The following is a 27,944-nucleotide window of genomic DNA, read 5'->3' as shown; positions in this document are numbered from 1 at the left end:
TATACATTCACTCTGTAATTCAAAGTATTTATTCAAATGATGTGTTTCACACGGGTCATCTGTGGTCAGTTCCGCTTTTACCGTTTCATGTATGTTGTCAAGCATGTGTATGTAGAGTTTTTGGAACAGTCCCTGACTATCCTACTGATGTCTGCAGGTTTAGTGTTTATAACAAAAATTCAATTGAGTAAATATTAAAGATCATGTACATTAGCTTTATACGGTTTCTCTCTACAGTAGAGTCTCTTTTTATTGAAATATAATTGATTATAACATTGTTCGTTTTGGCTGTACTACACACGAGGTAACATTTACTTTATGAAATGATAACAACGGTATGTGTAGCCATCTGTCCTCAGTTACTGCAATATTTTTGAACAGGTTCCTAATGCTGGATATTACATCCCCATGACTTATCTAAATACCCAGAGGTTTGTACGTCTTAATCCCCTTCACCTATTTTACCCACCGCCGCAGCGCCCCTCCTTCTGGCAACAACCACACATTTGTCCTTCATATCTGTGAATCTGTTTTCATTCTCTTTTGTTTTTCTTAGATTCCACATATAAGTAAATCACGCAGTATTTGTCTTTCTACGTCTAACTTATTTCACTTAGCATAATACCCTCTAGATCCATCCACGTTGTTGCAAATGGCTGGATTTCTTTATGGCTGAGTAATATTCCTGTGTGTGTGTGTGTGTGTGTGTGTGTGTGCGTGTACACACACACACACAGACACGCTGTATCTCCTCTAAGTATTCATCTATTGATGGACACTTAGGTTGCTTCCATGTCTTGGCTACTGGAAATAATGCTACAATGAATATTCAAGTGCCTATATCTTCTCAAATTAGTGTTTTCCTTTTTTTCCAGCGAAGAGCCAGAAGGGCAATACCTGGCTCATATAACAGGTTTTTGTTGTTGTTGTTGTTGTTTTTAATTTCTGAGGAGCTTCCATACTGTTTTCCATAAGTGCTGCACCAATTTACAATCCCAGCAACAGTGCACAGGGTTCCCATTCCTCCACACCATTGCCAACGCTTGTTATTGTCTCTCTGATGACAGCCATTGGAAACAGGTGTGAGGTGTTATCTCGTTGAGCTTTTGACTTGCATTTCCCTGATGATTAGTGATTCTGAGCATCTTTTCATGCACCTGCTGGCCATCTGTATGTCTTCTTTCTCCCTGATAGACTCCCATATGTTGAGTAAGGCTTGAATACGTGCATAAATTTTGTCTGAATCGTTTTATTTTTAAAGTTTCTTTCTACTATGAAATCGGATGATCCCTAAACTTTTGGGTTTTGAATAATAGCATTGCCACATGTGTGAGGCTTACGTTCGTTTTCAGTATGTATTTTGAGATGCCTGGTGAGGCTTGCAAATTGAGTATAAGCTTTGCCACACTCATTACATTTGTAAGGTTTCTCTCCAGTGTGGATTGTTTTATGTTGAGTAAGATATGAATGTCTTGTAAGGGCTTTGCCACACTCATCACATTTGTAAAGTTTCTCTCCAGTGTGAGTTCTCTCATGACCCCAGAGTTGTGACCGTTCAATGAAAGCCTTATCACATTTATTACATTTAAAAGGCTTTTCTCCTGTATGAATCCTCTGGTGTGCTATAAGGTTTGAACGCTGCGTGAAATGCTTGCCACACTCGTAACATCTGTGTGGTTTCTCTCCAGCATGCATTTTCTGATGTCTACTAAGGTGTGAAAACTGGGTAAAGGCTTTGCCACACTCATGACATTTGTAAGGTTTCTCCCCAGTGTGCATTCTCTGATGATTTGCAAGGTGTGAATTTCGACTAAAGACCTTGCCACACTCATGACATTTGTAAGGTTTCTCTCCTGTATGCACTCTCTGATGTGTTGTGAGGTGTGACTGGTGGTTAAAGGCTTTGCCACACTCACTACATCTGTAAGGTTTCTGTCCAGAATGAATTCTCCTGTGATTCCTGAGGTTTGAGCTTTTACTAAAAGCCTTTCCACAGTCATTACAGCTGTAAGATTTTTCTCGAGAGTGTGTTCTCCTGTGTTGTGCAGGTGACAAAGTGTTTTCCACACTAGGAGCAATTCTGTGAAGGGGTGAAACTGAGGAACCACTGATGACTGGCTTCTCAACTTGACCGCATGCATACACTTTCTCCTCAGCTGGAAATCTCTGCAGCTGAGCCGCCTGGGCCTGCAGCCTCACTCCAGGTCTACTTTCCAAACACTTGAGATCTCTGTTTCCAGCAACGCTCACGTTATTTTTCATTGTTAACAAACTTCTTATGAATGGCTTGTCGTGCGTGAAATATTCACATGCATTACTTCTTACAGAAACACTCTGAGGAAAATTAATTAAGGATTTATTATCTTGATCTTCTCCATGAGTGAGATTTTTGTTATGGGTCAAAACTACTTCTTCATAATCTCTTGCATCATATCGCCACTCACTCTCACACTCCTGCACATCTGCACAGACTTCCTTGAGGTCAAAATCCTTGATGCCATGACTTTTACTTCTTTCTAATGTCACTAGATGGCATAATTCTCCATTAGTAATGTCCTCTCTTGGTGATAATTCCTTGATTGCAAATCCAGCAGAATGGCTTCCTATTATATAGAGTTGGAAAATATTTTATGTTGAATTAGATAATTACACAAAAAAATAATACAATGAACACAAAATCTTCAAGCATGGTCTTCAAACACTGTGATATAGTTTTTTTTAGTTTTCTTTTTATACTTTTTCCCGTATTAATGTTTTCTCTGATCTTAGTTAATTACACAAAAAATAATACAATGAACACAAATTCTTCAAGCATGGTCTTCAAACACTACTGTGATATAGTTTTTTTTAGTTTTCTTTTTATACTTTTTCCCATATTAATGTTTTCTCTGATCTTAGATAATTAAATTTCAAGCACACACACAATGTACTACACATATTTTTTGCCAGATAACTGGATAATTAAATGATCCTCCATAATTAGAAAGCTTATCTATTGATACATACTGGCTTATAGAACTGGAAGCATAAAATCAAAATTGAGATTTGAGACTGTCTTCCCTAATCCTTAAATTTATAATAATGTTTAATAACATGAATATGATGCAAGAAAAAATATTTTTACGAATCTGTACATCACAACAATAATTGATAAAACTTTTTTGTAAACCATGATAAATCTAGCAGGTACGTTAGTAAGTAACCACAGTTATACAAAATGATAGTCTCTGGAATTCTAAAAGATTTGAGTAAGTACCAAAAAAAAAAAAAAAGAATTTTCATTCCAGAAGGAACACACGATAGGAAAAATAAAAAAATATCTTGATAAGCACTGAATTTTGAAATATCAGCTTCAGGTCAACACACGTATGTATGAAATTTGAGAATTAGGGAAAACTGTCTGAAATCTCAATCATGATGTCAAGCCTGCAGTTCTATAATAGCCAGTACATAGTTCAACTACCTAGTATCACTTAATTATAGTTACATGGCAAAAATATATGTATATAGTATATAATCCATGCTTTGGACAAATAGCCCAATTTTAAAATGGGCAAAGGATCTGAGCAGACATTTCTCCAAAGAATATAGAAAAATATCCAATAAACACACAAAAAAACAGATGTTTAACATAATTAATTCAATAGGGAAATGCAAATCAAAACCAGAATGAGATACAGCTCCATACCCCTTAAATGGCTGTAATCAAAGAGACAATAACAAGTGTTGGTGAAGATGTGGAGAAACTGAAAAATTCATACACTCCTGTTGCAAACATCAAATGGTGCAGCTGCTTTGGAAAACAGTCTGGGGGTTTCTCAAAAGATTAAACAGGAAATTACCACATAACCAAGCAACTGCACTTTGGGAGGGAGGGAGAGATGAATAGGTAGAGCAGAGTATTTTTAAATAATGAAATTACCTTTAATGGTACTATTATGTTACAAACATGTCAGTATACATTTGTCTAAACCTATAGAATATACAACAGCAAGAGTGAACTCTAACATAGATATAGACTTTGACGTGTTAATTTGTGTCAATGCAGGTTCATCAGTGATAACAAACATACCACTCTCGAGTGGCATGTTGATCATTGGGGAGGGCCTGCATGTCTGGGGTAGAAAATGCATGGAAACTCTTTATAACTTCCATTCAATTTTTCTGTGAACCTAAAACTCCTTTAAAAAAATGGTCTATTAAAAGAAGGTGTATGTGTTCATAGCAGGTACTAACTAATATGAAACAGAGTAAAAGACTAGTTTTTCAGACTAGTTTTTCAAAAATTTCTAGAGGTTATACAGCTTTTGGAGAAAGAAATGTTAAGTCATAAACACTCAAGAAAGAAATCCTGTAAAATATAAAAAAAGATATTCATTCATGAATCCACAACCCCAAATTGTAGGTATAAAACAAACAACACTAAGAATATCATAGAGCTTCCCTGGTGGCACACTGATTAAGAATCTACCTGCCAATGCAGGGGACACGAGTTCGAGCCCCAGTCTGGGAAGATCCCACGTGCCGCGGAGCAACTAAGCCCGTGTGCCACAACTACTGAGCCTGCACTCTAGAGCCTGTAAGCCACAACTACAGAGCCTGTGTGCCAACTACTACAGCATGCACCTAGAGCCCACACTCCGCAACAAGAGAAGCCACCACGACGAGAAGCCTGTGCACCACAATGAAGAGTAGCGCAATGCAACGAAGAGTAGCGCCCGCTCGCCACAACCAGAGAAAAGCCCACATGCAGCAACGAAGACCCAACGCAGCGAAGAATAAAATACGTAAAATAATTATTTTTAAAAAATCATAAAAAATATGGAACTAATGATTGAATAAAGAAAATGAAGGTCAGTTATAACAATGAAATTTACAAGATGAAAGTATCAGTGGCTTGAACAAAACAAATAACAGTAGAGTTTCAAAAAGTCAGCATCGACCACAACTAGAAACAAGAAAATTATGAAATGAAAAAGCTCACCAATAAAGGCAAACATACAGTAAATGTAGGAAATCATCTACACACAAAGCTAGTACAGAGGCAAAAAGACAAAAGTAGTAAAATCAGCTATATCCAAAATAAGCAGTTAAGGGATACACAAAACAATTAGAGGTAAAATATGATATCAGGGACTTCCCTGGTGGCGCAGTGGCTAAGAATCCACCTGCCGATGCAGGGGACACGGGTTCGAGCCCGGGTCCAGGAAGATCCCACATACCATGGAGTAACTAAGCCCGTGCACCACAACTACTGAGCCTGCACTCTAGAGCCCATGAGCCACAACTACTGAGCCTGCATGCCACAAGTACTGAAACCTACATGCCTAGAGCCTGTGCTCCGCAACAAAAGAAGCCACCACAATGAGAAGCCCGCACACCGCAGCGAAGAGTAGTCCCACCTCACTGCAACTAGAGAAAGCCCGTGCACAGCAACGAAGACCCAACACAGCCAAAAGTAAATAAAAAATAAATAAATTTAAAAATATATATGATATCGAAAACAGTAATCATGAGGAGTAGAGTATAAATGCAGGGTTGTTAAAATGCATTTGAAATTAAGAGATCAGCAACTTAAAACAATCACGTACATGGAGACTGCTATACAAAAACCTCATGGTAATTGCAAACCAAAAATCTATAATAGATAATACACACAAAAAAGAAAAAGGAATCCAAACATAACACTAAAGATAGTCAACAAATCACAGGAGAACAAAAGAAGAAAGGGAAAAAATGACCTACAAAGACAAATCAAAAATAATTAATAAAACAGCAGTAAGAATATACATATCCATAATTACCTCAGATGTAAATGGAATAAATGCTCCAACTAAAAGAGATAAAGTGCATGAATGGATACAAAAACAAGACCTGTATATATGCTACCCACAAGAGACTCACTTTAGATCTAGAGAAACACAGAGACTGAAAGCGGGGGGATGGAAAAAGGTATTCCATACAAATGGAAATCAAAAGAAAGCCAGAATCTCAATACTTATATCAGACAAAATAGACTTTAAAATAAAGACTGTTAAAAGAGACAAAAAAGGACATGACATAATGATCAAGGGATCAATCCTAGAAGATATAACAATTATATATGCACCCAACATAGGAGTACCTAACTATGTAAGGCAAATATTAACAGACATAAAAGAAGATATCAACAATAAGACAATAACAGTAGAGGACTTTAACACCCCACTTATATCAATGGACAGATCATGCAGACAGAAAATCAATAAGGAAACACAGGCCTTAAATAACGCATTAGACTAAATGGACTTGACTGATATAGAAAGAGCACTCCATCCAAAAGCAGCAGAACAGACACTCTTTTTAAGTATGCATGGAACATTCCCAATGGATAGATCACAAGCCATTCCAAAAAATAAGACTTGGTAAATTTAAAGAGATTGACTTCATATTAAGCATCTTTTCTAACCACAACACTGAGACTAAAAATCAACTATAAGGAAAAAGACTGCAAACAACGCAGACATGGAGGCGAAACAATATGCTACTGAACAACCAATGGATCACTGAAGAAATCAAAGAGGAAATAGAAAATACCTAGAGGGAAATGAGAACAAAACCACGATGATCCAAAACCTATGGGACACAGTAAAAGCAGTTCCAAGAGGGAAGTTTATAGCAATACAAGCTTACCTCAGGAAAGAAGAAAAATCTCAAACAACCTAAACTTATACCTAAAATAACTAGAGAAAGAACATAGAAACAAAAACAAAACTTAGCAGAAGGAAAGAAATAATAAAAATCAGAGCAGAAATAAATAAGATAGAGACTGAAAAAACAATAGAAAAGAGAAGGAACCAAGATGATGCAATAGAAGGACGTGGAGCTCACCTCCTACCACAAATACATCAAAAACACATCTACATGTGGAACAAGTCTCACAGAATAGCCAATGAATGCTGGCAGAAGATCTCAGACAACCAGAATTGCAAAAAAGGGACTTCCCTGGCGGTCCAGTGGTTAAGACTCTGCACTCCCACTGCAGGGGGCACGGGTTCTAGCCCTGGCCAGGAACTAAGATCCTGCATACCACACATTATGGCCAAAAAAAAAAAAAAAATTGCAAGAAAGATCACCACGTAACCAGGTGGGATGAAAAGAAAGAAAAAAAGAAAAGAAGGAATCGGAACAGCACCTGCAACCCTGGGAGGGAGATGTGAGAGAGGAAATGTTCCCTCACCCTGGGAACCCCCTGACTGACTGGGATATCCGCTGGGACAGACAGAGAGCTTCAGAGGCTCAGAGGCGAGTCCGCCAGCCGGCCTGTGGCAGGCAGAACAAAGCCAGCACTGGCAACCCATGCCACCCCACTGCATTCCCCAGGCCAAGACGCATGTCTGCTGGTGCACGAGGTGACTGGGTGCGGAAACTTGAGCTTCAGAAGACAGGCCCAGGGAGTGGACTGCAGTTGCCTGCACAGAGACAGCCTGAAGGGACTGGAGTGTGGTACGTGCCGCAACTGGGGGTGTACACAGACGGAACCCGGGCCTGCCACAGAAGGGCCATTGTTAACGGGTGCGTGAAGGGGAGGGGCAGGGCCCCGCCATAGCAGCCTAACTCTCGGCAAGCTCACGGCAGGTGCAACTCCACCTCTGTGAGCTCTCGGAGCACAGAAGCACCAGCGCATTACCCATATGCAGAGGCAAGGCTGAAACCAGAGCCGATCCCCAGGGGCCATGCGATTTAGGAAACAGGACTGAAATCTGAGCCCACTCTCTGCAACTATGCAATCCGCAGGTTTACTCTGAAGCTGCAGCCCCGCCAGTTTTGTAAACTCAGCATCTGCGGGACACCCAAGAGCACTACGGGTGCTCCCGTGGCTGGAACAGGTGCAGTGTTAGCAGCTTTGGGCTCTGTGGGTGCGTGCATGGAGGGGCGGGGCTGAGGTCTAGGCTGCTTCTGTAGCTCCTGCACTGGGTCCAGAAGCGTGACTACTGCGGTACTGGCATGTGACTTTAGTGGATCTGCACTTACAGATCTTCGCTGGTGACTTTATGAACACAGAGCCTGAGGGTCACCAGGGCCAACTGCTGGCATTCACACGGCTGAGGTGGGGCCAAGGGAAGTGCCAACAACAGTGTACTCTGTGAACCCAAACAACGGGTGACAGGCAGCACCACAGAGCATACACGTCAGTGGACAGCTCCTGCGGAGGAATACTCAGCAGCTCCTCTCCCAGCAGCAGTACTCCAGTCTGGCCTGCCTCACACGGAAGCTCAGAGACAGATATGGGAGCTTCTACTCCCACAACTGGGGAGCACCCTGCCCCCAAGAGGGCTGAGACAAACACAGAGCGAAGAGGAGGTCCTGCTCAATATCCAGTGCAGGCTCTGGTCCCCAGAGCACCAGTCACACCACGTATCAAGGGGATAATAAACGGCACGCACTGAAGAAAGATGCAGCAGGCATCCACACTAAAATCAGCCCTTGCACCAAAAACACTACGCTCATGCAGGCTACACAAGGATGCTCTCCTGGAAAAACAGCCCTCCAAGATCATGATATTGATAGATAACTTATCTCCTAAAATCATAGGGTGAGAGAAATATATGTAAAATGAAGAATAAGAGGAACCACTCCCAATTCCAAGATCAAGAGAATTCTCCTGAAAGAACAAACAATGAAACCAACCTCTCCAGTGTAACAGACTCCAAGTTCAAAAAGAAGATAATAAAAACATGGAAGGAATTAAGAAAGGCTATCGACACAAATGCAGATTACTGTAAAAGGTAACTAGAAACTATAAAGAGGAGCCAAGTAAAATTAGAAAATTCATTTGCCAAGATGAAAGCTGAGGTAAAGGCAATAAAGAGCAAAATGAGTAATGCAGAAGAATGAATAAGTGACCTGGATGATAGAATAATGGAAATCATCCAATCAGCAGAGCAGAAAGACAAATGAAAAAAAAATGAAAGCAATATACGAGACCTATGGGATAATATAAAGCATGCCAATATCTGCATAATAGGGATCCCGGAAGGAAAAGAGAAAAGGAGATTGAAAATGTATTTGAAGAAATAAATGAAACAGACACTAAAAAAAAATAGAAAAGATCAATGAAACTAAAAGCTAGTTCTTTGAAAACATAAGACAAAATTGATAAACCTTTAACCAGACTCATAAAGAAAAAAGAGAGAGAGGGCACAAATCAACAAAATCAGAAATGAAAAAGGAGAAGTTACAAATGACACCACAGACATACAAAGAATCGTAAGAGACTACTACAAACAACGATACGCAGAGACTACTACAAACAACTATACGCCAATGAAATGGACAACCTAGAAGAAATGGACTAATTCTTAGATAAAATCTCCCAAGACTGAACCAGGAAGAAATAGAAAATATGAACAGTCCAGTTACCAGTAATGAAACTGAATCAGTAATTTTAAAACTCCCAAAGTTAGAAAAGATACATGCACCCCAATGTTCACTGCAACACTATATACAATAGCCAAGACATGGAAGCTACCTAAACGTCCATCACCAGATGAATGGATAAAGAAAATGTGGTGTATATATACAATGGAACATGACGCAGCAATAAAAAGGAACAAAATAATGCCATCTGTAGCAACATGGATGGACTTAGAATTATCATACTAAGTAAAGTAAGACAGAGATAAATATCATATGACACTGCTTATATGTGGAATCTAAAAATTTTAAAAATGGTAAGAATGAACTTATTTACAAAACAGAAATAGACCTACAGACATAGAAAACAAACTTATGGTTACCAAAGGGGAAAGGGGGTAGGGGAGAGATAAATTAGGAGTTTGGGATTAACATATACACACTACTCTATATAAAATAGATAACCAACAAGGACCTACTGTACAGCAAAAAGAACTATACTCAATATTTTATAATAACTTATAAGAGAAAAGAATCTGAAAAAGATTATATATATATATGTATAACTGAATCACACTGCTGTACACCTGAAACTAATAACTTCATAAATCGACTATACTTCTATTAAAAAAAACTCCCAAAGAACAAAAGTCCAGAATCAGATGGCTTCACACGTGAATTCTACAAAACATTTAGAGAAGAGTTAACATTTATCCTTCAGAAACTATTCCAAAACATTGCAGAGGAAGGAACACTTCCAAACTCATTCTATGAGGCCAGCATCACCTTCACACCAACAAGAAAAAGATATCACAAAAAAAGAAAATTACAGGCCAATATCACTGATGAACATACATGCCAAAATGCTCAATAAAATAATAGCAAACTGAATCCAGCGATACATTAAAAGGATCATACACCACAATCAAGTGAAATTTATCACAGGGATGCGAGGATTTCTCAATATCTGCAAATCAATCAATGTGATATACAAATTAACAAACTGAAGAATAAAAACCTTATGATGATCTCAACAGATGCTAGAAAACCTTTTGATAAAATTCAACATCCATTTATGATAAAAACTCTCAAAAAACCAGACACAGAGGGAACATACCTAAACATAATAAAGGCCACATATAACAAACCCACAACTAGCATCATACTCAATGGTGAAAAGCTGAAAGTATTTCATCTAAGATCAGGAGTAATACAAGGATGCCCACTCTTGCCACTTTTATTCAACATACTTTTGGAAGTCCTAGCCACAGCGATCAGAGAAGAAAAAGAAATAAAAGGAATAGAAATTGGAAAGAAAGAAGTAAAACTCTCAAGCTTTGCAGATGACATGATACTACATATAGAAAATCCTAAAGATGCCACCAGAAAACTACTAGAGCTCATCAATGAATCTGGTAAAGTTGCAGGATTCAGAAATAATACAGAAATCTGTTCCATTTCTATACACTAACAACAAAGTAACAGAAAAAGAAATTAAGGAAACAATCCCATTTACCATCACATCAAAAATAAATAGATAAATATTTAGGAAGAAACATACCTAAGGAAGTAAAACACCTGCACTCCAAAAACCATAAGACACAGATAAAAGAAACTGAAGATGACAGAAACATATGGAAACATATACCATGTTTTTGGGTTGGAAGAATCAATATTAAGAATCATTTTTAAAATGACCATACTGGGCTTCCCTGGTGGCGCAGTGGTTGAGAATCTGCCTGCTAATGCAGGGGACACGGGTTCGAGCCCTGGTCTGGGAAGATCCCACATGCCGCGGAGCGGCTGGGCCCGTGAGCCACAATTGCTGAGCCTGCGCGTCTGGAGCCTGTGCCCCGCAACGGGAGGGGCCGCGATGGAGAAAGGCCCGCGCACCGCGATGAAGAGTGGTCCCCGCACCGCGATGAAGAGTGGCCCCCGCTTGCCGCAACTGGAGAAAGCCCTCGCACGAACCGAAGACCCAATACAGACAAAAATAAATAAATTAATTAATTAAAAAGAAAATCCTTAAAAAAAAAAAAAAAAAAAGAAACACTTTAAAAAAAAAATAAAATAAAATAAAATAAAATGACCATACTACCAAAACCAATCTACAGATTCAATGCAATTCCTATCAAAACACAAATGGCATTTGTCACAGAACTAGAACAAAATTTTTTTACATTTCTATGGAAACACAAAAGACCCCAAATAGCCAAAACAATTTTGAGAAAGGACAGAGATGGAGGAATTATGCTCCCTGACTTCAGACTATACTATAAGATCATCAAAACAGTATGGCACTGACAAAAAACAGACACACCGATCAATGGAACAAGATAGAGAGCCCATAAATAAACCCATGCACTTATGGTCAATTAAACTCTGACAAAGGAGGGAAGAATATACAATGGAGAAAAGACAGTCTCTTCAATAAGTGGTGGTCAAACTGGACAGCTACGTAAAAGAAAGAAATTAGGACATTCTCTAATACCATATACAAAAATAAACACATAATGGATTAAAGACCTAAATATAAGACCATATACCATAAAAATCCTAGAGGAAAACATAGGCAGAACACTCTTTGACAAATTGCAGCAACATGTTTTTGGATCTGTCTCCTAAAGCAATGGAAATAAAAGCAAAAATAACCAAAGGGACCTAATTAAACTTAAAAGCTTTTGCATACCAAAGGAAACCATAAACAAAATGAAAAGACAACCTACTAAATGGGACAAAATATTTGCAAGTTATATGACCAATAAGGGATAATAGCCAACATATATAAACAGCTTATACAACTTAACGTCAGAAAAACATAAAACCCGATTAAAAAATGGGCATAAGAACTGAATAGACATTTTTCCAAAGAGGAAATGAAGATGGCCGATGAGCACATGAAAAGATGCTCAACATGGCTAACCATCAGGGAAATGCAAAGCAAAACCACAATGAGATATCACCTCACATCTGTCAGAATGGCTACCATCAAAAAGAACACAAGTAACAAATGTTGGTGAGGATGTGGAGAAAAGGGAACCCTCCTATAATGCTGGTGGGAATGTAAATTGGTGTAGCCACTGTGGAAAACAGTATAGAGGTTTCTCAAAAAAATAAAAATAGAACTACTGTATCACCCAGCAATACCACTTCTGGAAATATATCCAAAAGCATATTAGGTGCTCCCGTAGTTACCGACTTCCAGAGAGAAGTTATCCTCACTCAGGGAGAGCAGATTCCTGTAGGTCTCCCACATCACGTCCCTGTACAAGGCCCTCTGAGCAGGGTACAGGCATTCCCATTCCTCCTGAGAGAATTCGATGGCCACATCCTTGAACGTAAACAGTCCCTGAAAGGAAAGCACATTTCACCAAGTGGACAAGGAGACATTTCTGAGTTTGACACAAACTTACAGAAGCAGACACGTGTAAGGATTGACTTGGCGGGAGTGAATGTTCTGACTGATCCACGTAAGATAATTTTGAGCAAGTTACACTTCTCTTTATGTAACCGAGGTGAAATGCATATAACAAAGTTAGCCACTTTTAAAGTACCATTCAGTGGCACTTAGTACATTTATAATGTTGAACAAACATCACCTCTTTCTTGTTCAAAAATATTTCAATCATCCCCAAAGGAAATCCTTTACCCATTTCAGCAGTTGCTTCTTTCTTCCCCATTTGCCTCAGTCCCTGGACACCACTAATGCAATGTCTCAATGGATGTACCTGTTTGGGATACTTCCATATAACTGGAATGGTATAACATGTGACCTTTTGTCTGGTTTCTTTCACTGAATAATTTTTTTGGCTCAGCCATGCTATAGTTATGTATCAGTACTGCATTCCTTTTCATGGCTGAGTAATATTCTACTGTATGAGTACACCACAGGTTATTCACTCATCCCTTGGTGGACATTTGGGTTATAACCACCTTTTCTCTAATATTAATAGTGCTGCTGAAAAAAAAAAAAAAAAAAGAAAAAAGAAAAAAAAAATAGTGCTGCTGGAAGTTTCACGTAGAAGTATGCGTTTGAATACGTGTTCTCAATTCTTCTTGGTATTTATCTAGGAATGGAATCACTAGGTCACATGGTTTTGTTTTCCACAGTGGCTACAACATTTTACCAGCAATGTATCAGGATTCTAACTTCTCTACATCTTTACCAAAACTTGTTCTTTTCTGTTTTGTTATAGTCATCCTATTGCATGTAAAATGATATCTCATGGTGGTTTTGATTTTGCATTTTACTAATTTCATTGAACATCTTTTCATTTGCTTGTTGATTACCTCTATATCTTCTATGAAGAAAGGTCTATTAAAGTCCTCTATCTATTTTATAATTAGATTCTTTGTACTTCAGTTCTTGAGGTACAGGTGTTCTTTTTTTTTTTTTTTTTTTCACACACACACACTGTATTTTATTTTTACAAGAGATAAATAGACTGACACCAAGCATTGTACATGGATGACCACAACAAAAGTAACAATGATTGCAATTACCAAACATGAAACACACTCATACTATGTCATAATATTGACATTCAGTCCAGTAATCCTCCACTGTAACAGTTCCTTTGCTTTGCAGTGAAAATTGATTTGTATATTCTTTGCCTCTGAGTCCTTGTGGGATTTTTTTTTTTTTAATTCAGACAGAAAGTCACAAAAATTATACTCATCCTCATCAGTTCACTCAGTCCCATGTAATTAATTTTTTTTTTCATCTTGATCTTTTGTTAGCACTTTTGAGAGTTCATCAGTTTTTCGTTAGAGTTCTGAAAATGCTTATTCATTCAGTTCAGCAGTACAGTCAGTTACCAGAAACCTGTACTTGTCAGAGTCTTTTCCATGAATTTCTTGAAGATGAAACCCTTTTATAGGAACATATTTGCAAACTCATCAGAGTACACCCAGAACTGTCTGTAAATGACAAAAGACTTAAAAATGACCACGGTTAAAGATTTGATGAAAGTTCATAATAATGCAGTTGATAAGAAAATTAGTTATTTCTGAGATATACATTTTAAAGTAATAACTAGGATTATTACTTATAACATTATACCAGAACATATAAGATTTTTAGAAATTTCATGTAATGTCTGAAACATTTATATTAACATATTTCCATACATATTTCCATACAAATACAAATATAAGATTTTTAGAAATTTCATGTAATGTCTGAAACATTTATATTAACATATTTCCATACATATTTCCATACAAATACAAATATAAGATTTTTAGAAATTTCATGTAATGTCTGAAACAGGTACAGGTGTTCTTGAGGTATAGGAGGTAAAGGAGTTCACCTTTCTTCTGTTTACAGTGGATAATTCCAATTAACCTATGTTCAAGTTCACCAGTTCTTTTTTTTTAAATTTGTTTATTTTATTTATTTTTGGCTGCATTGGGTCTTTGTTGCTGTGTGCAGGCTTTCTCTAGTTGTGCAGAGTGAGGGCTACTCTTGGTTGCGGTGCGCAGGCTTCTCATTGCGGTGGCTTCTCTTGCTGCGGAGCACGGGCTCTAGGCCCACAGCCTTCAGTAGTTGTGGCGCACGGGCTTCAGTAGTTGTGGCGCACGGGCTTCAGTAGTTGTGGCACATGGGCTTAGCTGCTCCACGGCATGTGGGCTCTTCCCAGACCAGGGCTCGAACCCGTGTCCCCTGCACTGGCAGGTGGATTCTTAACCACTGCGCCACCAGGGAAGCCCCAAGTTCACTAAATGTTTATTCTGATTGTCAATCTGTTGTTGAAATCTTCTAGTGAATTTTCATTTTCAGTTTTGGTACTTTTTAGCTCTAGAATTTCTAACTCTATCTCCTTATTGATGTTTTCTGTTTTTTGAAACAATGTTCTCCTACTTTCCTTTAGTTTGTTCTCCATGGTTTCCCTTAAGTCTCTTAGTACGTTTAAGACAGTTGATTTAAAATCCTGTTTAGTAACTGAAGTATCTGTGCTTCCTTATGAACACCATCATTAACCCGATAATCACGCTCAAGTTTCCCATTCTGGAGAAATTCTTAGAAATCTGTAGTAAAGTCGGCATGCTCAGAAGCAGCCACTATGACCTGTTTTTTAATCACAGTAAAAACTGTACAGGAAAAAAAAAAAAAAAAAAAACTGTACAGGACCAATGTGTCTCCATTAAGAAAATGCTCCATGAGGATACAAAAAAAGAAAGTCAACTCTAAGTTTATTAACACGAAAACAAGTCTAAGATATATGGTATGTAAATATTTAAATGTGCAGAATAAAATACCATAACAAAATATTTATTAAAGAGTATGTTCTAAAATCACATTACCATATATAAATGCATTTCTGTAAGATGTGCAGTGGGAATTAACAGTGGTTTCTGATGGAGACAGTAAGTGACAGTGTAAGATGTGACAGGGAAGGGGATATTTTACTTCTTAGGCTCTAAACTGCATTGCTGTGTGTAGCTGAACCATGAAAATATATACATGAGATGTTCAATACAAAAAAAAAAACACTGAAAAGAATTAGTAAAATTATAATTTGCCTCCAGCCTCTCTGATGACAGAAAGTTCTGCTCCTATGTCTTGGCTAAATTATAAACATTTTTATCTAAAACACCTGCTGCATGAGAGTCCCTACGTGAACACGACAGGCTCTGTGAGATGAATGCTTTGTAAATAATTTAAAGAACCCCTATTGTTAGATGACACCCTATCCATTCCTTACGTCTGTTTCAAAACTTCCCATTCTATTTTAAAGTGTTGGTATTTTAGAGCCAGAAACACACTGATAGACTTCTTTAACTTCCAATACACTTACAAAATCTCACAAAGCATGTTTCCCCATATCAGTCTTCCTTCCCAGACCTCCTCAGGTGTTTGTGCACAGTAGTACATCACTTACATATGTAGTCTCTTTCATCCTGGTTTATATGCAGCTGAAAGGGCATCCAGAAGGGTGCACTAAACCGTCCTCACTGCCCTACCTCACTGACACCACAGAGCCTACTCCCCATCTCCAATCCACGCCTCAGTATAAAACCTTTCACGGGATGACCACCTAAAAGGGGGCTCTTCCCAAGTTCCCCATCACTGGGTCACAGTGAGATGGAATCTGCAGGGAGGTGAGAGGAGACTGAGGGAAGGCCCTGTGTGTGAGTAAATCAGACATTTCAGAGACAGAGAAGATTAATGAGCCCAAACTGTGTCATTTTAGGAAGGAGAGAACAAATCAACAAAGAATACGACTTTTACCTGTGAAAGCTCCATTCCTTCTTCTTTCCTCCTCCTCTGAATTTCTTGTTAAGATTCTTCAGGTAAGATGATTCTGTGGGAGCGAAATATGCTGTTTAATGCTTATAACCAACATATGCCCCTTCTGGCATCTGCCACAAAGCTACCAGAAGGAGAACCTTAACGTGAGGGAAAGACAGTCCTTTGCTGCCAACTGTAACATGAGGGATACAGGGACAATAAACTCTTACACGAAGACCAATTAGTGAGCTTGTCACCCACTTCTTCAGGAAGCCCTCGCCTGCTGCCAAAACCCCCACTCGACTGCAACTGCGCCGTCCTTTGTCCACTTGGCACTAATCCAAAGGAAGGTGCCTCCTCCAAGTTCTGCTCTCTTCCAGAAGCAGCCAGCATCCAGTGACTGGTTGACGCACGATATGGAAGCTTGTCCCTTTTGTTAATTGGGAGCAACTCTGGAGGGGCCACCCCAGCTCCAGAGCTCCCTGTGGAGCTATACTGAACAATTTAGATTTTGTCCTGAGGGTGATGGGAAACCATAAAAGATTTAATGCCAAGAGATGGTGCAATCAAACTTATGATTTACCCCTGATACAGAGACAGACAAGCTGAGAAAAAGGTATGCCTCCATCTCTGGGCCTATGCCCCTGCCTCTTTTTTAAGCATTTTCCTTAATTGCTGGAGGACTGGAATATGTTTAAAATTTCAATTATAACCAGGCAAACTGGTCTCCTCTGTCTTCTCCATGTCACAGGTGGGTACACTGAGGCTCAGAGGGGGAGTAATTTTACCAAGTTACCCTGAAGAAGTCTGAGTTGAGTGAGCAGAACTGGGTAGAAGTGGCAGCCTGGATAGGTTTAGGTAGAATGGGTTTAAACGTCCTAATTCCAGATTACCTTTCATATTCCTGAGCAAGAGAAGCTTCTCTTTCATGGGTTTAATCAAATTCAAACGTTTAATTCCTCTTTTCCAGAAAACATCATAGTCAAAAAATATGAAATTACAAATAGTTATTCCTCCAGAAAAACATGAAAGAGGGTCACCCGTGGAGATGAGCCCTAACAATCTCTTCATCATGAACACATGGGTTCTGTGGGAACAAAGTTTCACATCAATCTGGAAAAGGCTGGAACCTGGGACCCCTGACTACAGTGCCTGCACCTGGACAAATGTGTCCTGAACACAGACTACAAAGAAACCACAAAGGACTAAAAGTAACTGCATACATGCACAGCTTGGGCAAACAGCTTATGAACAATAAGAAACAAAAAGGTCAAAACCCAGCTGCCACTTCTGAGGTGCTGAGAGCAAAAGCAGGGTCCTGCACGTGATCCCTGCACCCAGCACCACCAAGGGGGTGGGCAGACCACCCAAGCTACACCTCTGGCCCGACCCACCGAGCTGCCCCTACCCTCACCCCCTGTAAGGGACCAGCTCGCACCACACCCCCCCATCAGCGAGCGAGCAAGGGCACCTGTTTCTTGTTCTCGCTCACTTGTGCTGCAGCACGAATCCCAGTAAAGCTTTGCCTGAATTCCTCGTCTGGCTTGTTACCAATTTCTACTGATTAAAGAGTCCAAGAACCCAGGTCAGTAACAAATCCAGCCCATCAGTGAACATCTGCACAGAAAGGACAAAGGGGACTTGGGGGGACAATCTACTTAGTTGGACACTTCAGTTCAGAGCTCACTAGTTGAGCAGATCACTTAAGGGAAGAAAGAAGCTACTGAATACTAAACTAACTGGTTAAACTAGGTTTTGAGTGTTAAAAGATGATCAACACCCTTACCACATGCATATGAAGTTATTTAGCAGACATCAAAGAATAGTTCCAATACAGGATACAGTAGAAAGCATATAAACCTCATAATCTGAACAATGAAATTTAGAGTGAAAATAATTTGGACATTTAAAACATACCCAATCGCTTCTGAGATTAAAGTTAAAACAAGTGTGAAGATACATCAGATTTTAAAAAGATTGACATGAACCACAGAAGGGCAACAGTACTGTTAATCATAACCATTTTCAAAAGCACCGTGTGGTGACACAAATTCTTCCCCCCATTTCTTAGAAGGGAAGAGAATGACCTGGAACTGACTGACCTAAGTCTCCACCCTCTGGAAGAACGGGGCTTGCAAATGGAGTTATCTGAAGCAATGATTAGAAAATGCAGACGCCTCAAACACCTGCTTTTGCAACTATCATTCTCTTCTGCATAATTTAAACATGTCAACAAATGTTAAATAGATTAGCTTAGAGACACCACTTAGTACTTCACAACTTAATATTCCATATTTAATCAACTCAATACCCACCTGGGTTTGGGTTCCCGCTTTCTCCACCACCACGTGCTTTGTTCCCTGTATGTGTCTCCCTGGGTCCTTCTGTTTCTCTCCTCTCCTTTTGTGTCCATTTCTGTGTTTCCTCCTCTCTGTTCATACGCATCATTTTGTTTCCCTCCCTCTCTATTCCTCCTCTCACAGACTGTTAGGCCTCGCTCTGTTGCAATCCCTGTCGTAATCCCTGTCGTTCTTGCTCCCCAAACGTTCTGATGCCTCACTAACTGCATATACCTCTGCCTTTGTATTCCCTCTCTGCTCTCCTTGGAGGGAGGTCAAGGGCGATCCACCTCCTGGGTGAGGACCTGACAAAACGGAATTGGGCGGGGTGGGGGGGGGGGGAGCCGGGAGTCACACAAAGGTTTGAGAAAGGGAGTCAGAGTAGGAAAACGTCGCTGCAGGAGATCAGTGTCTCTACGGACCGAAGGCAAAAAGTTGGGGCCGGTACCCGCGTCAAAGCGATTTTAACCGGAACCAGACCCAGACTCCCAGGACCGAACCGAGTCTTCTGGGGACGCCGCGACAGGCGAAAGGGGCGGACTCAGAGCGAGAGCGACGACCGCCTTCAGGGGTTTTAGTTTGCTGGGACACCCTCGAAACCCAGGTATGGAGAAGGCGGGGCTTGGAGATCGCACAGCGCACTTACGAACCGAAAAACCGAGACTCACTCACCCGAGGGCGCCAGTCTGACCGCAGGATCCGCTTCCGCGTCCCTAGGTAATTGCGCGTGCGCATGCGCACTGCCGGGCCAGGGGGCGGGGCCGCCGAGGGGCGCATCTCGGACGTTCCGGCGGGTGGAGGCCGTGTCTCTGGTGGTGCCGCCCTGCGGACGCCGGGTCTGGCCCTCGGACCCGCCCCTGGGAGAGTCTGGTCTGTTCCACTTCCCTCCCGAGAGGCTCTGCTTCTCTACTTTGGATGCTTTGAACGTGTCTGGTGGCCTCTGGAGCCAGGTTAGGTGCAGAGTTAGAGATGCGCGGACCCCTTACACTGGAAGCGGAGAGTTGAGAACGGTTTACGTGAGAAGGGCGAGCGGGTGAAGACGCGGCTCCTCTGAGCAGCGAGGCGGCGGAGCGCTGGGACCTGGGGGTGAGGGACGGGGGGTTGTGAGCGGCGGTTGGATTCCGGAACTGGTGATACCTCAGGCAGTTACAACTTCTTATTTTAATTAAGCGACAGCCTGAGTTTTAGAGTAGGTGATGGAAACTGGAGTGTGACAGGAAATGCAAAATTGTGCCTGTGCGGAATGTGCGATTTTATACTCACTTCCCTGCAGAGCGTAACTTTTTCTTGTGTTCCCCATTCACTTGGAGGCATCAAAAATCAGAATTTGGGGGGAGTTCCCCGGTGGCCTAGTGGTTAGGATTCCGGGCTTTCACTGCCCGGCGGGTTTCAGTCTCTGGTCGGGGAACAGAGATCCCGCAAGCCCGGCAGCACAGAAAAAAAAATCAGAGGAAAATTTTCAACCCCAAATGTGTCATTGTATGAGGGACTCCTTTGGAGACTGTGAGCAAGGAGTTGGCTACACTCAGGTGCTTGAGAATCAAGCCTTATTAAATAATTCAACCATATTTTAATTATTTTTTACTCTTTGACCTTTGTCTGACTATAGGATGTGACAAATAAAACCATTTCTTGTCATTGTGATAGGAATTTCCATTTCCCGAATACTAGTATCTCCACTATAGGTTTTGCTATTTACTAACTTTTCTTACGCACTTTGGCATATTTCTGAATTTTTAACTTCATTGATCTACCAGTCATGAATAAACATGTCTCCTACGGATAGCCACTCTTTTTTGCTTCTCTTTTGTGGCTATTCTTACTTGTTCTTTATTCTGTAAGATTTTTTTCGATAACATTGCTAGCTTCAGAATCTGAGTGTCTATATCGGGAACAGGTTAAGTCTATAAATTAGCTTAAGGAGAATGGACCTTGTTATAATACTCAGTTTTTTACCCAGGATTGTGATGTGATTTTCCATTTGTTTATATCCGCTTTCATATAGTTCAGGAATGTTTTATAGTTTTCTAAACATAGGTGTAAAAACTTTGTTAGATTTACTCCCAATTAATTTCATTTCTGGTTATGCTTTTCTAATTATAGTTTCTCGCACTATAACTTGTAAATGATTGTTTTTTGCACCTATGAAAGCTACTGTTTTTGTATATTTATATGATCTTCCTGACTTATCTTTTGTAGATTTTCTATCAATTCCTTTGTATTTCCAGATGTATGATTGCATGATCTGCAAACATAGTTTTATATTTTTCTTTCCCATTCTCATGCCATTTTAAATTGCCCTGGCTAAACCTCCAACACATGAGAAATGAACTGAATAGGTGATCATATGCTTTTTTTAGTGTGGTTTTCTAACCTTAGTGGAATAACTCTAGTGCTTCCCAAAGAGCAAGATAATCACTTCATTTTGACATGTTAGAAAAAAATGCATCAATTCCCAGTGTTGAGTTTAAGTTAACATACATACATGTTCAATTCTTCCAAATAGATGTTTTTGTAACTATGAGTAAGATCCCCTGATTTCTCTTTATACCCACTACTACGATGTACTACATTAATGGATTTCCAAACACTGAATCATGCTTGAATTCCAGACATAAAATTCATAGTCATCATCTATTATTTTGCTATATTTTATTTTAAATATTGCTATCTGTATGCAGATATGAGATCTTTCCATAGTATTCTTTTTGGTACAAACTTTAGGACATTTGAGTATCAGCATTTTATTTGATTTATATAAACTATTTGGAAATTGTACTTCCTCTTTAAGGCTTGAATTGAGTACATAGCATTGGCTTATCTGTTCTCTAAAAGAATGGAACAATCTACCTGCTAATCTGACCCTGGTGCTTTTATTTGTATGGGACTCATAAAACTCTCCCTTTCCTCTATGGATATTCGTTTGTTTAGACTCCTATTTCTACTGAAGTCAATACTGGTAAAATATATTTTCGTAGAAAATGTCCATTTCATCTAGGCGTCACAGTTGATTTGTATTGATTTGGAGAAATGGGGCAAATATTTCCTAATCTCAATTATTGACATCATGTTCTTTCTTTTGTACTAATTAAAAATTCATTGAACTTACAGAAAATTTAAAAAATTGAAAGTCCTTGATTGTGTGATTCTATTTCTTTGCCCATAAATGGTGGTATTTCAGGGGTCCTCAGAGATTTCAGAAAGCGTTAGATTTGGGGTAAAGGAAATTCTCAGGGAGGCAGGGAATCCACTGAGACACATGTGCTTCTCTGTGGGTCCTCCATGGCTCAGACCTCAGTATTTCCTCCTCTGTCCACATGATACCCTGTCTGCCACCAGGAATAATGGAAAAGGAAGAATTTCTCCCCTTTTGGATATGCTCACTAGAAATTCCTAACAGATTCAAGAAATTTAAAAGTTTTTCAAAACTATTCCCAGCTCCTATTCTCAAGTGTGAACCGCCATTGCCACTCAGGGTGAAAAGACTATTGGGACTTCCCTGGTGGTCCAGTGGCTAAGACTCCACGTTCCCAATGCAGGGGGCCTGGGTTCAATCCCTGGTCAGGGAACTAGATCCCACATGCCACAAGTAAAAGATCCCGCATGCTGCAACTAAGATGTGGTACAGCCAAATAAATAAATATTTTTTAAAAAAATGGTGAAAAGATGATTGAAATTCTTTGAGGAGATGAGGTCATAGGAACACTACCCCATATCTCAGGGTCTGGCATCCTCCCTCACACACATGCTTCGGCTGTTTTGATCATTACATTGAGCTCAGTTTGGGCAGCAGGAAGCAGTTTGTAAGTGTTTTCTATTTCAGACTGAGAGACAGATTCTGTATAGTTAGATGTATCAGGAATCTGGGTAGGGGGGCATGTCTGGAAAAGCAATCCAAGGACAATACCATACATGAAGGAGGAACAATTCTTCAGGCACAGTTTGAGTGTGTGGAAAAGACTAGCAGTCTAAGACCCTAACCGACCCATGACTGCTGCTAAAGCAACTGAATAAAATCCTCATTGAAGGGGTTCTTGGAGATTGAATAACTAAAATCAGAAATGAAAGAGAGGACTGATTACAACTGAATCTACAGAAATTTTAAAAAACTAGAAGAGAATACTACAAACAATTATAGGCCAAAATATTGAATAACCTAGAAGAAATGCATAAATTCCTAGAAATATGCAACCTACCAAGACTGAGTCATGAAGAACACTAATTGAAAATCACTAATCAAAAATAAAGGGAACCCAGAGAGTTCCACTGCAGCGTTCCGCCAAATATTTTAAAACAAGACAAATCTTCCTCAAACCCTACCAAAAAAACTGAATAGGAGGGAACACTTCCAAACTCAATCTACAATGCCAGAATTACTTTAATACCAAAGTGAGACAAAGACACTACAAGAAAACCAGAGTACAATATCTCTAATACTTACACAAAAATTATCAATAAAGCAATATTAAACCAAATTTAACAGCACATTCAAAGGATTATACAACATGACCAAGGAGGACATATTCTTCGCATGCAAGGATGGTTCAACATATGGAAATGTTTCATTATAATTATATCAATAGAATGAAAGGAAAAAAATACATGGTCATCTCAATTGATCCAGAAAAGTATTAGACTAGTTAAAAGCCTTTATGATAAAAACAATCATAAACTAAAAACAGAAAAAAAAAAAAAAAACTAGCTCAGAACAAAAAAGAACATATATAAAAAGCCTGAAACTGACATCACACTCAGTGGTGAAAGCCTGAAAACTTTTCCTCAAAGATCAGGAACAAAACAAGACACCTGCTCTCATTATTTCTATAAAACACGTAATAGGGGACTTCCCTGGTGGCGAAGTGGTTAAGAATCTGCCTACCAGTGCAGGGGACACAGGTTCGAGCCCTGGTCCGGGAAGATCCCACATGCCGCGGAGCAACTAAACTAAGCCCGTGCGCCACAACTACGGAGCCTGCACTCTAGAGCCCGCGTGCCACAACTACTGAAGCCCGCGTGCCTAGAGCCCATGTTCCACAACAAGAGAAGCCACCACAATGAGAAGCCCGCACACCGCAACTAGAGAAAGCCTGCACGCAGCAATAAAGTCCCAACTCAACTAAATAAATAAATAAATAAAAAGAACACATAACAGGAAGTTCCAGCCAGACAAACAGGCAAGAAAATAAATAAAAGGTAATTAGGAAATTGGGTAATTAGGAAAAGGAGAGGCAGAAATATCTCTGCTTAGAGCCAGCATAATCTAATAGTAGAAAATCCATTAGATTCTGCAAAAAACACCCTGATATAACGAATGAATTCAGAAAATTTTCAAGGTATAAAATCAGCATGCAAAATCAATTGTTTTTCTATATTAATGATAAACAATCAGAAAGGAAATTGAGAAAACAATTCCATTTACAATAGCAGCAAAAAGAATAAAATACATAAGCATACCCTTAGCCAAAGGGGAAGCTTTGCACACTGTAAACTAAAAACATTGCTGAAAAATATTAGAAAAGATGAAAATAAATGCATAGATATCCCAAATTCATGCACTGAAAGAAAATATTGTCAAGATGGCGATACTACCCAAAGCAATCAACAGATCCAAAGCAATACCCAGCAAAATCCCAACAGCATTTTTGAAGAAATAAACAAACATGGATTTACATGGAATGTCAAGAGACCACGAATAGCAAAAACAAGCTTGAAAAGAACAAAGTTGGAGGTCTCACACTTCCTTATTTCAAAACTTATTCCAAACCTAAATTAATCAAAGCAATGTGGAACTTGCATAAGACAGCCAGCCAGCCAGTGCAATAGAATAAAAACATTAGAAATAAACTCTTCCATATATGGTCAAATGATGTTCCACAAGAGTGTCAAGGCCACTCAATAGGGGAAGGGTAGTCTACTGAACAAAAAGTATTGAGAAAACTGGATATCCACATACAAAAGAATGTAGTTGGACCATTACACGACACACACCCTATACAAAAACTAACTCAAAATGGATCAAAGATCTAAACATAAGACTTAAAAGTATATAACTCCTAGAAGAAAACATAGGGGAACACTTTCATCACATTGGATTCGGCAATGATTGAACAGATATGACCACAAAAGCAAAGGTAGCAAAGTAAAAACAGATAAAATTGGACTACATCAAAATTACAAACTAATGTGCATTAAAGCACGCTCATAGTAAAAAGACAATCTATGGAATGGGAGAAATTATTTGCAAATCATATATCTGATATACCAGGGGGCTCTTGGCTCAAGTTTCTGATAATGACATTGCTTCTCTTACTGGTACTATTGATAACCGGCTGTGTGTTTTACAAGGTCACTGTCAACTGTCTCTCTCGCTGTGCCTCTCCTACACCTGCTAGAATAATGACTTTTAAGCAAGGTTCAGACACTACTCCTGTGGGCCCCAAAGCTCTTCTAGCTCTAGAAGCGAGAGAGTTTCATTCCTCTAAGTAAGGAGACTACAATGCCCAGTCTCAGCAAGAAGCAACTACAGAAGAATGACCTTCAGCCCTGTACGGCTCAAAAATGAGTGAAATTTCTCAAGGGGGAATTTTGTAGGCAAAAGGGTAAGAGGGTCCCTGGAGAAAGAGAATCAGACATCGTTTCCTTGACAGAAGAGAAGCCATTTTAAGCCTAAGCCATTCTGTGATCTACACCTGGCCACAATTCTTGCCCTTACAGAAGAATAGGCCTCAGTAGTTACTGATTTTAAGGGAACAATAGAATGTAGAACAAACAGCTATTGCCAGGCCAGGGAAATAACTTTACCATATCAGAGACAAAAAATCAGTTGTAAAGACTCCCAGTCCTGTTTTGAAGGTAAAGATTAACCTGAAGCATATCCTTGAGCTGTTTTGCAGGATCCAAACCTCCTCAAGCACTCAACCACCAGACTAACAGGAACATAAAGAATGCTAATGCTAACCTTTGCTAACCCTAGTGACTTCAGTCAACTAGACCCAGACTCTGTCAAGCTTTGCCCCAATTCTATGCTGAATTCTCCTCTGCTCAAGCCCCAAGATGAATTTGCATATAGCGACCGAGCCCCTTCATGAATATGCATGCACCCTTAACTTAAAATTTCCCTAATTTTGCTGTTCCAGGAAATACTGCTTTGGGAAAGATCCCAGGTGTTCTCCTTACATGGGGTAAGTAATACATCCTTCCTTCTCCTAGACTTTGACTTTGTTGTGTCTTCTGGCTCAAGAGCCATCAAGAGGCAAATCCAGTTTTCAGGTAAAATGCAGGCCTCACTGAAAAGAATTTCTAATTTTTTTTTTAATCTAAAGAATTTGGTCTCAAAGTTAAAACAATTTTGGGAATATAGCCTATTTAGAAAAGAATGACATGAGTCGATTGTAGGAAGCCACCAACGGCTTTTTTCAGAAGTTAACAATTATTTATAAAAAGTTGAAAATTGAATGTACTAAGATTTATCCCAAACTACAAAAAGGATTAAGTGTAAAGAAACGAGGAAGAAAAAAGTAAAAGCATTAGAAAAAAACAACACTTTTAATGTTCCTTTGAAAGGGCACCGTGCAATAAGGAGTCAGCCGCAACGGGAGGGGCCGCGATAGTGAGAGGCCCGCGCACCGCGATGAAGAGCGGTCCCCGCACCGCGATGAAGAGTGGCCCCCACTTGCCGCAACTAGAGAAAGCCCTCGCACGAACCGAAGACCCAGCACAGCCATAAATAAATAAATAAATAAATAAATAAATAAAAAATAAAAAAAATGAGTCAGTCATTTCTAATGCCACTTCTCTCCCCCATCCTCTACCCTATGTCAGGAAAAGGGAAGCGGGGTGACCCACAACTGAATGATGAGTCAAGGCACTGCCCCCTGGCTGAACAGGGATTGCAAATGGAAGCTATCTTCTGATACAAATAACTACAAAATGTACAAGCCTTGTAGACAGATACTTTGCAATTCTCATCCTCTATCTGTATAGTTTAAACAAATTTTAAATGTATTAAATTCTAAAGCCACAAATCGTACATCACAACTTAATCATCCATGTCCAAACAACCCACCATCCACCTGGACCCAGTTTCCCCTCTACCTGCACTATACTAAGTGCTCCCGTTTCATTCCCTTTTGCCTAGCTCCCTATTTTCTTTTTGTCCCCCTCTACTGCTTTTTCTCCCCTCCTATTTCTTCCTTCACACCTGTGACGCCCACTCTGCAACTTGTTCCCCCTCTTACTGCTCTTTCTCCCCACCTTTCTGACTGTCCTAAATCTCCATATATTTCTGCCTCTTTCTTCCCCCGTCTCTGCTTCCTCTCTCCCTCGATCACATCCCTTTTATTCCCTTTACACTCCCTTCCTCCCCACTCTCTGGCGCCCCAAGTGGCTATGCTTCCTTCCTGCTCTCTCCTCCTTCCTCTTGTGACCATTGTCCTCTTTCTCCCAATACCATGTTGCCCTGTAGGCCATTCTCCAGCGGGGTGGAATCTGAGACTGAAGAACACTGGATGTCACACGCCTGGCCCAGGTCAAGTTCCCCTTCGAGGGGTGAGGCGAAAGGGCTGACTACGAAGAGGAGGCCGGGGGAGCAAAAGGACCGGCCTGAGGAGATGCGAGGACAGAGGGGCGGGGAGGGAGGGAGGGGGTCTCAGGAGAGGGGCGGGCTCTACAGAACCCCAGGACCGGGGAGAGGACGCGGCCTGTCCGGGAGCGGGGCGGCCGGCGCTGCCCTCCAGGGGCCGAGAGGGCGAGGCTGGGGGGCGCGAATCCACCTCGCGGAAGAGGACTTTACATGGGCGGAAGGGAGGAAGGTCGTAAAGGGTTTTAAGCAGGAAAATGTCGCAAAGTGACTTCCACTAGAAAGAAACTTACCCCCAGCAGCGTGACCTCTGCTGGGCGCTTTCCGCCTCCAGTTGGGAACTGCGCCTGTGCGGAGCGAAGAGGCGGGGCGGCTGGGGGCAGGGCCTGGGCGGAGC

At 40.2% G+C, this 27,944-nt stretch overlaps 2 protein-coding genes across 2 annotated transcripts in view; one reads left to right on the top strand and one right to left on the bottom strand.

Moving 5' to 3' along the window:
* Nucleotides 1-27,944, top strand: part of LOC114235400 (zinc finger protein 665-like) — a 427,904-nt gene that overhangs the window by 111,499 nt on the left and 288,461 nt on the right. The gene's annotated exons all lie outside the window — the stretch shown is intronic.
* On the bottom strand, nt 14-27,914 carry LOC130705660 (zinc finger protein 677-like). The gene is made up of 5 exons (XM_057533558.1): nt 27,841-27,914; nt 19,642-20,049; nt 16,631-16,703; nt 12,592-12,745; nt 14-2,603 (listed from the first exon to the last, which is right to left on the bottom strand). The coding sequence occupies exons 3-5, from the start codon at nt 16,643-16,645 to the stop codon at nt 1,291-1,293; spliced, it is 1,482 nt and encodes a 493-aa protein (XP_057389541.1). The 5' UTR covers nt 16,646-16,703; nt 19,642-20,049; nt 27,841-27,914; the 3' UTR covers nt 14-1,290.

Source organism: Balaenoptera acutorostrata, chromosome 19 (genome assembly GCF_949987535.1).
Source record: "Balaenoptera acutorostrata chromosome 19, mBalAcu1.1, whole genome shotgun sequence".
In the NCBI taxonomy this organism is placed as follows: Eukaryota; Metazoa; Chordata; class Mammalia; order Artiodactyla; family Balaenopteridae; genus Balaenoptera; species Balaenoptera acutorostrata.
Note: the sequence above shows the minus strand (reverse complement) of the source record. Positions and strands in the feature narration are given on the sequence as shown.

What these genes read in the sequence shown, in the direction of transcription:
- LOC130705660 (XM_057533558.1), bottom strand. An exon ending in TAACTTCTCTCTGGAAGTCG is followed by an intron (nt 2,604 to 12,591) that starts GTAACTACGGGA and finishes TCTATATAATAG; the next exon opens with GAAGCCATTCTGCTGGATTT.